Raw genomic sequence first — 14,224 nt, 5'->3', positions numbered from 1 at the left:
CAATTATTACTAGAATCAAATATTTTACATAACCTATTTGTGATTTTAAATCATACGTTTGACATGTCATGCGAATACGCCTTGATCTATTAAACAAGTTTTGTCATATATGGATGATGAACGTAGGATCTAAGAATCATTATTTAACACAATGTTGCATTAATACAAATTTGATTGAACTATTATTAACAAATAAAAATAGAAATAGAAACGTGTGGTGTGTTTAAATATAAATTTAATCGATATATAAAGGTACGTATATATAGTTATATTAAATCATTGTAATATGTTAATAAATGTTTCATTTGTAAATGTAGATATATTGAACAAGAGACACAGACATGGCAAGAGTACCGGATCAAGAATTAAAAAAGGCATTTTCGGAATTGCATGAAAAAATGATCGATACTACGCAAAAATTAAAATTAGCTGATGCTCAAATAGACAAATTAAAACGAACTAAACAACGTGCACAACTTACTGTTAAAGAGATAACCTCTTTACCACCGGACACTAGAACTTACGAATCCATTGGTCGAATGTTTTTATTTGACGATATTGAAAATATTAAAATTGGTTTGGAAAATAGAATGAAAGTTGTTGACGAGAAGGTACAAAGTTTAGAAAATAATAAAACTTATTTGCAAAAGAGTTTAAAAGAGAGTGAAAATAATCTGAGAGAAATGGTACAGCAAAGACAAAGCAAAGATACTTCAGGTTAAACATTTTCATTTCTAAAAAAAAAAAATTCATTATTCAATTATATTTCAACGAATATGAGATTATCATTTCATGAAAAATATTAATTCTTTTCGATATTTCAATATTTTTTATTTAAATATTTTAAATTATCATCAACGATTACGTTTCACTTACTCATCCATCCATTGTCTGTACTGATGAATTGTAATATTTTTTAAAATGCTATTAAAAAAGTAGTAATGTCTATATATGTGTGTGTGTGAATTTCTTTTATTTTACCCAATATCTATTAGAATATTTAATTCCATAAATATACACCTAATAGTTATTACTAATATTCATTTTTTTTTTTTTTTTTTTTAAGGACTGTGAACAAACAATTTCTATGTTTCTACTCCTCGTTTATTTCAATACTTGTTTTTTTTTCTTTTTTTTTTTTTTTTATCATCCTTTCATAAAATCCCTTAATTATATAATTTCTACACTACTTTTAAAAACTTATATCAATGCCAAAATAATAATTTGGCAAATCTCATAAGTAGAAAGTAAAATACTTGTGAATTTTTTGCAAATTGAGTAGAAAAGACCGAATATAATCAATATGTATATATATATATATATATATATATATGTATATATATACCCACTAAACGCAGTTAAATTTTTTTCCTTTTTTTCCTATCATGTAATTACTTACAATGATCATCCAACCAATGTAATGCATGGAGCACAAGATAATTTTGTTATGTTGTTGTTGTTGTTATCACTTATAACTATGATATTTTCGAAAATTGCAGTGCGACAATATATACGCGTATGTACAAATGTATTATTATTATTATTATTATTTCTAAACTTATTGTTAGGTAAGGTAGAAGACAAAATTTCGAAGCATATATTTGTAGACGTACACAGTGTTAAAAGAATTTACTTTTCTTTTCTATTGTAAGTATATGACATCCATGTGTGGTGTGTTTGTATGAGTGTATGTGTAATGATAATGATGATGATGATGATGAAGATGATAATGATGATGATGATTATTAATATTATTATTATTATTATTATTATTATTATCATATTGCAATTTGAAATCCGTTGATATTATTACAAACGTCATATTGAAAAAGGGGTACGTACATCATTTTAGTGGGAATTTCCTTTCTTTTTAAATGTGTGTCTGTCTCTCCTCCTCTCTCTTTCCAAATTCAAATAATATTGAAATAATGTGTATGTGGGTGTGTGTGTAGGTGAATGTAAATCGATTCCTGCGGATCATACAAACATTTTCTTGTTTTTTTTTTCTTGTTTTTTCTTTTTTTTTTTTTTTTTTTTTAAATCACTCTTTTACCTATATAATATAATATTTTGACTTGGAAAAATTGACCGACCGATTATCGAAATTCTAAGATACAATAAAAAAAGAGAAAAAAAATAATATATATATATATTTATATATATATATATATACGTATCATCACGTAACTAATAATATAATCAATTGTAGGTTATAATAGTACATCACGCGTGACAATCTCTCGGATACAATATCAAATGTCAGTCTTAACTAAAATGATTGCCTTTGTTCAAAGTTCTATTATCTTTCTTTCTTTCTTTCTTTCTCTCTTTCTCTTTCTTTCTTTCATATTATATCCTGATGAATTTCATTAACGAAATTCAATGAGAAGTTATTGTAACTCTTGATGATTACATGTTTCCCTTCTCACTTACATACTCCAACTATAGTTAATTTATTAGTTCTTTTTTTTTGCATCCGAGCCAACTATTGTCACTAATAATAATAATTTTCATTCATTTTTTTCTTTTCTTATCTTTTCTCCCTTTAATAAGAATAAATTATAAGAATACATCGCGATTATTAATCAAAACACCTTAAAATTGTAAATTCTTCACATAAAATTAATTACTTGTTCTTAAATAAATTTAAGTAAAACGAACATCTTAATAATTATATGGATACACACAGCGATTTCATATATATATATATATATCAAGAGATATAAAATCATTCTCTTAATAATCATATATTTGTATATATATATATATATATATTTCAAAAAATAATTCAAGTCTCTTGAATTAAAATCGCTTGCATTGATATAAAACATGAATATCTCTCTTTCTCTTGCTTGATGATGCTAGTTGCCGAATGTACATATAATAAATACAGGTAAATAATGTAATTTAATAATAAAATGTTATTACACACTTTATATATTCAAATCTTATCGCCCTCTTCTAATGAAAAAAAAAAAAAAAACGTTCAACTAGTGTTAAGAGAAATAATAATACAGCAAAATATTTTGTGTTGTTATTGTTGTTACCATCATTTAATAATATTATTATTATTATTGTTGTTGTTGTTGTTGTTATTATTTTGTTGAATCAATGCAACCAGCGCCAATATTAGAATTCTTTAAAAGAATTCAAGGATTTTATGTTGAAACTACGATAGAAATGAATCACCTTTTCGTATCAAGTTAACAATTGTTCTTGTTCGAGCGGACGAAGACACGGTGGTCTCACTGACCTGTAAAACCTTGAGGTGGTTGACCTGGTACTGAGTATTGTGGTCTGAAACTTCCAAAGTTAGCGGCACCTGCAAATGTCGCTGGCAGTTGTCCTCCAGAAAAGCCTGCAGGGAATTGTTGTGCCAATAATTGACCAGCTTGAGAACTATTACCACCTGGGGCAGTTGCAGCTAATCGACTCAATATCGACCTCTCGGACATTTGAAGTCTTTGGGCGACTGGAGGAATACGTGCCAAAGTTGCTGGTAAACGACTGACATCTGATTTCATATCAGACAGTAATTCCTCCAATTGATTTAATACCTATAATCATTTTACATTTACAACAACGTTAAAAATGATCGATCATTGAACATAAATAAATCATAGTAATTTGTAATAAATCAAGTTATAAATATAATTTCTATTTTAACATATCAATCTTCTTAATCCAATATCAATGACTAGCAATTACATGTCAGCATTGATAAGATAATAGATCATGAGTTATGAGTCATTGAATGATATTGTGATATGAATACATTTTTACAATTCATTCCTCAAAATGGAAATTATACTTTTTTCACAACTAGACTTAATGATAACATATTAATGTTTATATTATATTATTGGTAATTCAAACCTTATGCAGTACGGCGTTTGCAGGTTTATTACCAGCAAGACTTTCTTTGCTAAGGTGTTGATGTGATTCAGCAAGGCACTCAACTTCGGCGAATCTGGCATTGAGGCTCATTGCAGGATGATTGGGATCCTGTGTTAAGTTCAGGTACGCAGCCCTCCTCAATTGTTCTTCTATCACTAATGCCTGTTCTAGAAGTTTGAAACGCCTAGCCAAAAATTTATTTTTTATTTCTAAAAAGTTACCCTTTCCAACGTCCATTTTGAAAGGTTCGTTAATTATTGCAAATCTGTAATTATAAATAAGGAAATTAATTTAAAATTAAAAAAAAAAAAAAAAAAAAAAAAGACAGAAAATATTAAATATGATGAAAATGTTTATTTATCTACCGTATATCATTTTGAATATCTTGCCAACGGCCATATCCATGAGTAACGATACCAGCTAATAACCAATAATCGTGTCTTCGATGCCAAATTTCATATTCACGACCAGGTACTGCAGCTTTTTCTTCATTTAACCACAAAGTATGAAGCTCCGTAAAACCACCATCGGCAATGTTAAACATGAATTTACGTTTAGTTTTAAGTATTTCAGAATCACAGTCCTTAGTATCCTTTTCTTTCGTATCTTTATCCTACAAGTCATTTATTATTATATATTATAAATCAAATTTATAATTATTGTCTGAGCAAAAAGAAAAAGAAAAATAAATCATTTTATTAAATCATAAAAGTACCTCTCGTTTTTCTGTTTCCTCTTCGTCGTCTTTAACGATAACAACATCCTCCTCAGCTTCTTTTTGTTTATTGTCACTCGTATCAGTTTTTTCATCATGTTTCGTTGTACCTTTTTCATCCTTTCCATCATTCTTATCCTTATCTTTATCCGATATGTCTGTTTCCGTTTCTTTTTCTTCTTTTTTGATTTCTTCTTTATCTTTCTCTTTATCTTTATTTCCATCTTCCTCTTCTTTATCCTTAGTATCTTCTTTCACGTCTTTGGAATCATTACCCTAAAAAGGAAACATGAAAAATATAATATAAACGTTTTGGATACTTCAATTTATTTATATGATCAATATACTTAAACATTTTTATTGAATAAGTCCTTGTAAAAATAAAAATAAAAAGAAAGTCGATCAAAGTTTTTACAAACCTCCTTTTCCTTTTGATCATCCTTGGAATCCTTTGTTTCGGATGAATCAGCATTGGCTTTGTTATTTTCACTAGTCATCGTGCCGGATGCAGATGTAGGCGTTGGCGTGGCTGCAGGACTAGGGCTAGGTGCATTTGAAGTAGCAGGCGTGGCACTTGTGCTACTAGTACCCGTAGCTGCATCACCAGCTGCTTCAACCTTAACAGGTTCTACCGGCTTACGAATCATTTCTGGCATTGAATAATATCCATTAATATGTTCAAATTCTTGAACCTTTTTCCTAATCAAAGACATTACACCAATTCTAGTTAAAACGTGTTGTCTGCTAAGGCCTTCTCTTGGTACACCATCGGCAAATGTTTCAGCATTATCAGCCCCAGGCTCGCAAAGGTGTCGCATGAAAAGTGAAACGTAAGCTTTGAAATTTTTCTCCGATTTCCCTCTCAAATCTCTGACCAACCATTGTGAGTTAAATGCATCTTGTGGTGGCATGCCATAACGCATAATAGCATTTAAGAATGCCTTTCGTTGTCTGGCATTAAAACCTAATACTTCAATATTACCATTAACACGGGCAAGTAATGGCGGAAGAGGTCTATCCTTTTCATCTCGCCTTTCCAATCTTCGTCTACTTCTACGAGATAACAAATCTCCATCACCCTTTTCATCAAAATCATCATCCTCCTTATCGTCATCACTTGGCGCACTAAAATCGCTGTTGTAATCTGACAAATTCTCTTGCCACGGTTGATCATCTCTTGCACCTTGATCTCCCGTAACACCACCGTCGTTATAATTAACTTGTTTCCTTACTCTCTTACCCTTACCAAGTGTTCTCGCGATATCTTCTTGTTGTTGTTCATAATGATGTCTTAAAAGCTTTATCCAATATGCTGGATCAGTATTTTCTGCTTCTTGTTTAATTATTTCAGTATCCGCTTCCTCTTCGGTTTCACCCTCTTTTGTCACGTAAGATGCTACTTTAAATGAACTTAAGTACTCATTTGCCCAATTCTCCTTCTGTTCTATACCTTCTTTACTTCGATCTAACAATTCGGCAACTGCTTTATCATCATAATGAATTGCTTCATCTTCTTTACCTTCTTCTTCTTTAAACAATTCTTCGGTACCTATAAAAAAAAAAAAAAAAAAAAGACAAAGTTCCAAATTAGAATTTAATAGTTTTTATTTACATCAAGAATAATGTTTAATTTTATAATGAAATTTTCAAACTTACCAAATCGAAGAATATCGTCGAGTTCTTGTTTACTGAAATTAGCACCCTTACCACCCATTCCTGGTCGAACAACTAAATGCGTAAGCATCATTTTACGTTTAGCTACTTGCGTTACTCTTTCTTCCACTGAATTACGAGTAACAAACCTATAAATCATAACTTTATTGGCTTGACCAATTCTATGTGCTCTGCTGAATGCTTGAATGTCATTGTGAGGATTCCAATCAGAATCATAAATGATAACAGTATCTGCTGTTGCCAGATTGATACCCAATCCACCAGCACGTGTAGAAAGTAAAAATACAAATTGTTGTGCACCAGGAGCGTTAAATCTATCGATAGCTTCCTGTCTTTGGGCACCTGTAATATTACCATCTATTCTTTCATATTTGTAACCCTCTCCTTCCAAATAATCTTCCAGTATATCCAACATCTTAGTCATCTGAGAGAATATTAAAACTCTGTGACCATCGTCTCTCAATTTTTTTAACATCTTGCTCAATAAAACTAATTTTCCAGCAGCTTTAATCAATGCAGACGTTTCGTAATTTCCATTAGGTCCGGTTGGTGCTTCTTGCGATGCAGCAGGAAACAAGTATGGATGATTACAACATTTTTTAAGATCCATCATAATATTCAATAACGATACTTGTTGACCTCCGCCCTTAGGATTGAGTGCTTCGAAGTTTCTCGTTAAAATATATTTGTAATATTTCTTTTGCATTGGTGACAATTCAACTCTTACTATGAATTCTGATTTGCTTGGCATATTTTTTAATACATCAGCCTTTAATCGACGCAACATGTGTGGCCCAAGCATCTCGTGTAACTTTTTCACTTGTTCTTCTTTTGAAATATCAGCAAATTCATTTTGGAATGCTGCTAGATCGTTGAATTTATCACGACATAGGAAATTCAATAAGTGGAACAATTCTTCTAGATTATTTTGTAATGGTGTACCAGTCAATAAAAGTTTATATGCAATATTGTAAGACGCAAGTAATCGGAAGAATTTCGATTGATTCGATTTCAATCTATGTGCCTCGTCTACAACGAGTACGGCCCAATCTATCGAACCTAAGCACGCTGAATCTATGGAAATCAGTTCGTAACTTGTCAATAGTACATTAAACTTTATTTGTGATGATCGAATCTTTGATGCTCTTATGCCTCGAACAGCTCCTTCTTCAAAGGATAATTCATTTTCACGAATTACCATTCTGCTATCTTTGTCACCTATATTTCAAATCAAATACATTTTACATATAATTGTACAAATATTGTACAGATAAAAGAAAAGTATAGCAATTAGCTCGTGTACTAACCAACATAAGTGACACAGTAAAAATCAGGTGCCCATGTTTCAAATTCACGTTCCCAATTGATAATCGTTGACAGTGGAACGGATACAAGGAAGGGTCCTTTGCAGTGACCTTCTTTATAGAGAGAATATAAAAATGTAATGGTTTGTATAGTTTTTCCTAAACCCATCTCATCTGCTAATATGGTATCTATGCCTTGTCCCCATGAATACCTCAACCAATTTAATCCCTACACAACAAGTACAAAATAATATCATTAATTATTTCCATTTATTCGTGGTCACATATTTTGCAATCAAATCAAAAAATTACCTCTAATTGGTAAGGATGCAATTGCATTCCAGTTTGATCCAAATACTCAGGTTGACGTTCGTATTTTTTCTTAAGATCTGTAGTTGGTTTATCTGGTGGTGGTGTATAACGTTTGGGTGTTCTCTCTTCGTCATCAATGAGTTCACGTGTTTTGGATTTTTTACCTTTACCTATATAATTAATGAAAATATTTAAAAATATATTACTCAAAGTTTTCTATAACATTATATATCGACATTACCTTTTTTACCCTTACGAGATGAACTGCCATCGCAACAATTTGCTGCCCTTAAATCTAAATAATATTCTATAGCTTGTTTCAATCCAGGAATATCTTCATGTTCATCTTCCCAAGTAGCTTGATCATAGCCTAGTTCTCTCCATTTAACAAGATATATCGCTCGTCCGTCTCGTTGAAGTCTGTGGTTAATGACTCGATGAACCACAAGCCATTCAGGACGTACACCATAACGATAAAATCGTTCTTCTAAATTATAATCATCTCTATTAGTAGCACCATCTTGTTCTTTCAATCTCTTTACACGAGAATCGCCTTCGTCCAATGGCTCTTCTAATTTCGGTGGGTCATCCATATCATATTTACGTGAGTAATTTCTGAAAAATAGAATCTAATGAAGGAACTATACCTTATTTTCCAATTATCTTAAAACCCTTCCCTATAATTTAAGTATTTACTCTTATTCATGTCTTATTATCTAGTAATTACCTGAACATAAGTGGATGAAAAACATCTAACTGTAATTCTGTAACCCAATCACAATGCCAATAAGACATATCGGCCCACTTGACAAAGAATTCTCGTATTTTACATTGCTTTGGTGCTGCTTTACTTGTTGAAGGTTCTTCTGATGGTGTTTCTGGACATTCTTTCCACCTCCACGTTAATATTTTTGCAACTAAAACAAAATAAATAAGTAATATATAAAATTATGAAAATTAATATTATTTCAATATAATCATTTAGTAAGTAATAAAAATCAATTAACGGACCTTTGCCGCGTAATGGTGGACAAGAACACCTGGGACATTTCCAGTCGCCATCTGGAATTTCTGACAGAGGAGGATTTAAACAATGTGTATGATATGCACTTGTGCAACTATCACAGCACAACAATTCACCACCATCTTTACAAACTCTACAAAATTCCATGTGTTCATCGTCATCTTCTGCTGCACCTAATGAAGATAATCAAGAACTTGTAATATAAATTTACAAGTATACTTGAATAAATGTGATAGGGTAGGAAAAAGGGATAGGGAATGCCAGGGAGGTACCTGCAATACCTTCTCCTTCACAATGAGGACAGCTCCATTTTCCTTCCGGTGTTTCTTCTAATTCAGGTTCTAAGCATACCAAATGATATGCTCTTGGGCACGTATCACATAAGATAATTTCTCCACCTTGTTGACAAACTTCGCAATAATCTTGATGATCCGTCTGAATAAAATGAAATACATCTCACATGAGAATATTATAAAATATACAAATTTATAAATGAAATTATTACCTGAAGACCTTCTTCTCCATCTGGAAATTTAGATGTAGTTTTAGTCTTCTTTTTCTTCTTAGTTTTGTTGCCGATCTTGGTCTTGGCCTTTCTGCGAACAGGTGGTTCTGCTGGTGGTTCAACTTCACCCTCTTCTACACCCGCCTTCATGTTTCCATCACCACCAGATCCTTTTTCTGCATTGGCCAACATTTGCTCGAACTCCATGTCGGAATCGCGATCAGATCCTGCCCCGCTTCCCTCTGCCTCTTCATCCTAATTAAAGGAAACGACACCAATTACACACGCAACACACAACTTGAATTAATTGCACAACATTTCTGAATTGTTGCAATCAATTAAAAATCACATACTGAACTTCCCCTTTTACGTTTTCCAAGTTTTATTTTAAGCGTTGGTACTTTAGATGCTTTCTTCCCTTTTTTGGCCCTTGTTCCTCTAGACTTCCTTTTTCTATCGCTGTCCTCGTCGTCATCCTCTTCATCCTCTGCTTCCTGGACCGGACCACTACGATTTGTTCTTACATTTCTGCTATCATCGTCCACGTTTGTAGATGATGCATCTGCATCCGGTTGGGTGTGAGGATTCAGCTCTGAGAAGTCTCGCCATTTAGCTGCTACCAGCATCATCAATTTGGACATTGGTACCTATTATGCATAATACGTGTACAAATAAATGATAAGATATCGAATATTATTTCTAAATAATAACATTACTTACTTTTGGATTTTCTTTTGCTAAAAGTGGTCTAACATGTTGTTGAAACAGTTTGTACGTTGTTAAATTTTGAAAATCTGCATCAGAGTAATCTATTTGTACATCAGTTAATCCAAAGGTGTTGCAAACTTCTTCTATCGTTGGCATTCCAGTTGTTGGTTCTTGTCCTTGCGTAGACGGTTCATTATGACTGGATGATTTCCTCGATGAAGATTTTCTACTCTTTCTATTCCCTGCATAGTCGCTGTCATCACCTGCTGCATCACCAACATCTCCACCACCGAAATCACTTTCCTAATATTTTGGAAATAAAACTTATTATGAAGAAAGGAACATGTAAGAATTATTATTATTATTATATATTATTATATATGTATATACAAAAATATTTACGTCTCCAGAATCAGACTTTTTCTTTTTCTTCTTTTTCTTGCCTTTCTTATCTTCACTGCGTGCTTTCCGTTTTTTCCCTTTTTTCTTCTTTCTTTCTTCCGGTTCATAATCATCATCTTCTTCCTATAATAAATGAAAAAGAAACCACGTGTAATCTTATAAGTTTTATTTTAAATTTAGAAAAATAAAATAAAAGAAATTATATACTTACTAATATAGGAGATTTCTCAGCATCAGATGAGCCATCTACTTGTTGATTAATATTAGAAACCTGACCCCCAGTTTCCTCTAGATCATCTTCGCCTGTACATTTCATATTAACATCATATCAATAAAACATAACCAAACATTTTCTAGGTAATGTGTAAATGAATGAAAATATAAAGAAATTATTTGAATTTCAATATAAAATGTTAAATTCTAATGCAATTCAAAATAACTAGTATCTTATTCTACAGGTTATTATTATACATACATATATATATAATATGAATATATATATATATAGTTATATATATATATATAGTTGTTCCTATATGTATTAAGCAGACAAAATCAATATGTGAATGGTGATTATAAGTTGGGTTTGGCAAAAATGAAAACCACACTTGAACCTTCACAAAATCAATAAAATGTATCTGTATAAATGAAATATTATAAATATTATAATAAACAATTGAAATGAGATCCAAAAAAAAATTATATGATATTATTTGAAATAAAATATGGATTAAAATATAAATGAAGGTATCGCGACAAAATTTGAGTAATTTGAAATAAACTCAAAATTATCAAAACAACAAATCACAAAAGAGAAAGGAAAGAGAGAGAGAGAGAGAGAGAGAGAGAGAGAGAGGAGAGAGAGAGAGTAGTTTCCCTCCAAAATAAAACTATTATTATTTATAACAGAAATATATGAATTAGATCGTCGTTTACTAACCATCCATATTCTAATACCTGAAAGGAACGATTGACGGTTATTAAACGAAATTTAAAACTTATATTAAAACGATTTTTCACTATTTTTATAAACTATTACGATTATTACTTGCCGATGATAAGAAACACGATAAAAATCGATTTACGAATATAACGAATGCATAATATTATGCACGAGTAAGTTTAACAAAAATGTACAAATTATTACAGAGGACTAATCCGCGTTCGGCGAATGCTTTGTGCGAGTGTGCGTCCGCCATTTTCTTTCAAAGGGCATAACGCATACGAAGTAAGAAGTATTTATTCATAATCTTATCGTACTTTAGATTAGTATTGTCAACTTTGAACAAACTATTTCTAAACAAATCTATGAAAAATAATGATCAATAGAATATAGAACAAAAAATAGGTTAATTATTAAAATTAGAAAAATATTTGATAAACTCGCGTACACGAACCGGCTATTATAACAACCCTATAAGTGTGTCAGTCACGAAGTACAACACACAGCTGCACTAGATCAAAAAGCGAAGCGAGCGTCACGAAGTTACTATGTACCTACAAAAATAATCATCATGATAATAATAATAATAAAAATAATAATAATAATAAAAATAATAATAATAATAATAATATTAAAAAGAAGAAGGAAAAATAATAATAATAATAATAACGTGAAATATCGTAGACTAACATGTATTCGTTGCGACACATTTTAAATAATTTCATATTCGCAACTGTACATGAGAAATAGTACAACAGTATCATAATAATAGTAATAGTAGAATAATAATATAGTATATATATATAGTATAGTATATAGTATATATATATATACGTTGGGGGAGCATTTAAATTAATAACTGTAATAAATTGATATTAACACTAGAGAATGAAACTAAATAAAATAGATCTGTTTTGATTCAAAATATTCTGATGATTTGTTCCCAACAATTTGAAATAATTACAATTAACAGTGAAACTTAAAAAAAAAAAAATTAAAGTCACTGTCTGACATTTATTTGCAACACTTGCAATATTATTTATTAATACTTGCATCAAAATGATCTCTTTTCGATATTTTTGGACTTAATTGCAAGTCATCAATTTTTGTCTTCAACACCACACAAAATACAACTTTGAGTTCTGCACTTTAAAATGTAAACAAAATAATGACTACAGGAAAAACTGTACAATCAAATAAAAATATAATTTTTAAAAATCAAATTTCGACTGCATTAATCAAATTAATTATTAAATTTTAATGATAGATAAAAAAATAAATTGACATGTTGTCTTTTGATCAAGTTTTCCGGCGCGAGAGGTGAGCAACGGTCAAACGCCGATCGTTTTCCGAACACTTGCATCGTGTTCCATGCATTCGATCGTTGAATCGATCAATTCTGGACAAGGCGCGAAATGTTAACCTTAAATTCGTCCTTAGATAGAATCACACATGTGTAATATTAATATATTACGAAAAATCTTTAACAAAATCATTGATAATAAAATCTCGCGCGCGTTCAAATCGAATACGAGCAATTGGCATTCATGAAGAAGGAAGATGACAAAAGAAAAAGACAGACAGAGAGGGGAGGTAGTAGAGAGAAAAGGAAGAAAAAAAGAAAAATGAGCGAGACAGAGAGAGAGAGAGAGAGAGAAAGAGAGAGGGAGAGATGGATGAACGAAAGAGTGAGAGAGAGAAAAAAAATATTGCCCAATCAAGCATAAGAAGACATTCACGAAGAAAAAAATTATAATTTTGATGCATTCTTACAACTACCATTATAGTATCACGTGTAAGTATATAAAAAAAAAAAACGTGTTATAAATAAAAGGGAAGAAGGGAAAAATATCAAAAAAAAAAAAAAACATAAAAATAAAACAACAACAACAAAAAGCGATTGACACACGGCAGCCATCATACGAAAAGCGCGCGTCCTGCTTAGCCGACGAGGACACAACTCGTTGCTTTCCGGTGGTTGCTAGAACAATGTGTTCATTTTTCGACTCACCCGCGTAATTTTCTTCCACCTCTTCGTCCGAAGCCATTATTGAAACGAACGATTTGAGATAGACGACGAATAAAACTCTTTATCCTCACTGGCTAAATATTAACGTGTAGAAAAACAGCACAGAAAATGCGACATTAATGCTCACTATCCGCGTACCGACTCGGCATGCAGTCACTACGCCTTGTACGTGTGCACCCACTGCTCATAGTTTCTCCCCTCTCGTTTGCTATTCGTTGGTTCCTCGCACTTCCCCCCTCCATCCGACTCCGAACCTTATATCCCCTCCCCTCGACTTCTCTTACGGCTCTTCTTTCTTCCTTTTTACTATATCGTTCTCTCTCTCTCTCACTTACATTTCGCCTTGAAAGAGCACGTTCTTTCTTTTCCCTTCGCCCCTTTATACTCCCTAATGCTTCGTACTCGTGCCACGACAGTCAGCAGCACGCGAATATGTACTATGCTCTGTCTGTGCTCATGCTTCTTGCACTTCCCGTTGTTCTTGAAACCCCTCTCTTTTCTAATATTCTTTTGCGACCACCACCTCAGAAAATCTCTCTCTCTTCTCCTCTCTTCTTCCCTTATCACTCTACAAAGCTTTGCTGTTCACTACCTTTAATACTCAGTGTGTCTTTCGCATTTCGGACAACTATACTTTCCTCTCTTAACTTTTATAATATCTATGAAAAAATTTACTAGAGTCTACTAGAGTCACTGATCCTATCTCTTATA

General features: G+C 31.8%; 2 protein-coding genes across 5 annotated transcripts; one reads left to right on the top strand and one right to left on the bottom strand.

The window, feature by feature from the left end:
- Positions 1 to 950, top strand: Pfdn1 (prefoldin subunit 1). Its single transcript, XM_015326711.2, has 2 exons — positions 1 to 252; positions 318 to 950. Exon 2 carries the CDS (start codon positions 342 to 344, stop codon positions 720 to 722), a length of 381 nt encoding a protein of 126 aa, XP_015182197.1. The 5' UTR covers positions 1 to 252; positions 318 to 341; the 3' UTR covers positions 723 to 950.
- Positions 951 to 1,614: 664 nt separating this feature from the next.
- Positions 1,615 to 13,742, bottom strand: Mi-2 (chromodomain-helicase-DNA-binding protein Mi-2 homolog). Of its 4 annotated transcripts, none has more exons than XM_015326686.2 (19): positions 13,496 to 13,742; positions 10,753 to 10,844; positions 10,542 to 10,664; positions 10,152 to 10,442; positions 9,785 to 10,078; positions 9,432 to 9,686; positions 9,199 to 9,361; positions 8,914 to 9,099; positions 8,630 to 8,819; positions 8,144 to 8,517; positions 7,903 to 8,072; positions 7,594 to 7,819; positions 6,269 to 7,504; positions 5,032 to 6,161; positions 4,613 to 4,888; positions 4,263 to 4,510; positions 3,877 to 4,162; positions 3,254 to 3,557; positions 1,615 to 3,169 (listed from the first exon to the last, which is right to left on the bottom strand). In XM_015326686.2, exons 1-19 carry the CDS (start codon positions 13,530 to 13,532, stop codon positions 3,159 to 3,161), a joined length of 5,892 nt encoding a protein of 1,963 aa, XP_015182172.1. In that variant the 5' UTR covers positions 13,533 to 13,742; the 3' UTR covers positions 1,615 to 3,158. The 4 variants fall into 4 exon arrangements, with proteins under 4 accessions (XP_015182172.1, XP_089029182.1, XP_015182173.1 ...); XM_089173056.1 differs by having other exon boundaries at positions 9,432 to 9,687; positions 9,795 to 10,078; XM_015326687.2 differs by having other exon boundaries at positions 9,208 to 9,361; positions 13,496 to 13,741.
- Positions 13,743 to 14,224: the final 482 nt, after the last annotated feature.

The sequence above is a fragment of the Polistes dominula genome, unplaced genomic scaffold (genome assembly GCF_049000335.1).
Source record: "Polistes dominula isolate Pdom_NZ unplaced genomic scaffold, Pdom_raw_medaka contig_22, whole genome shotgun sequence".
Classification (NCBI taxonomy): Eukaryota; Metazoa; Arthropoda; class Insecta; order Hymenoptera; family Vespidae; genus Polistes; species Polistes dominula.
The sequence above is the reverse complement of the archived record's forward strand: the minus strand, read 5'-3'. Positions and strand labels throughout refer to the sequence as shown.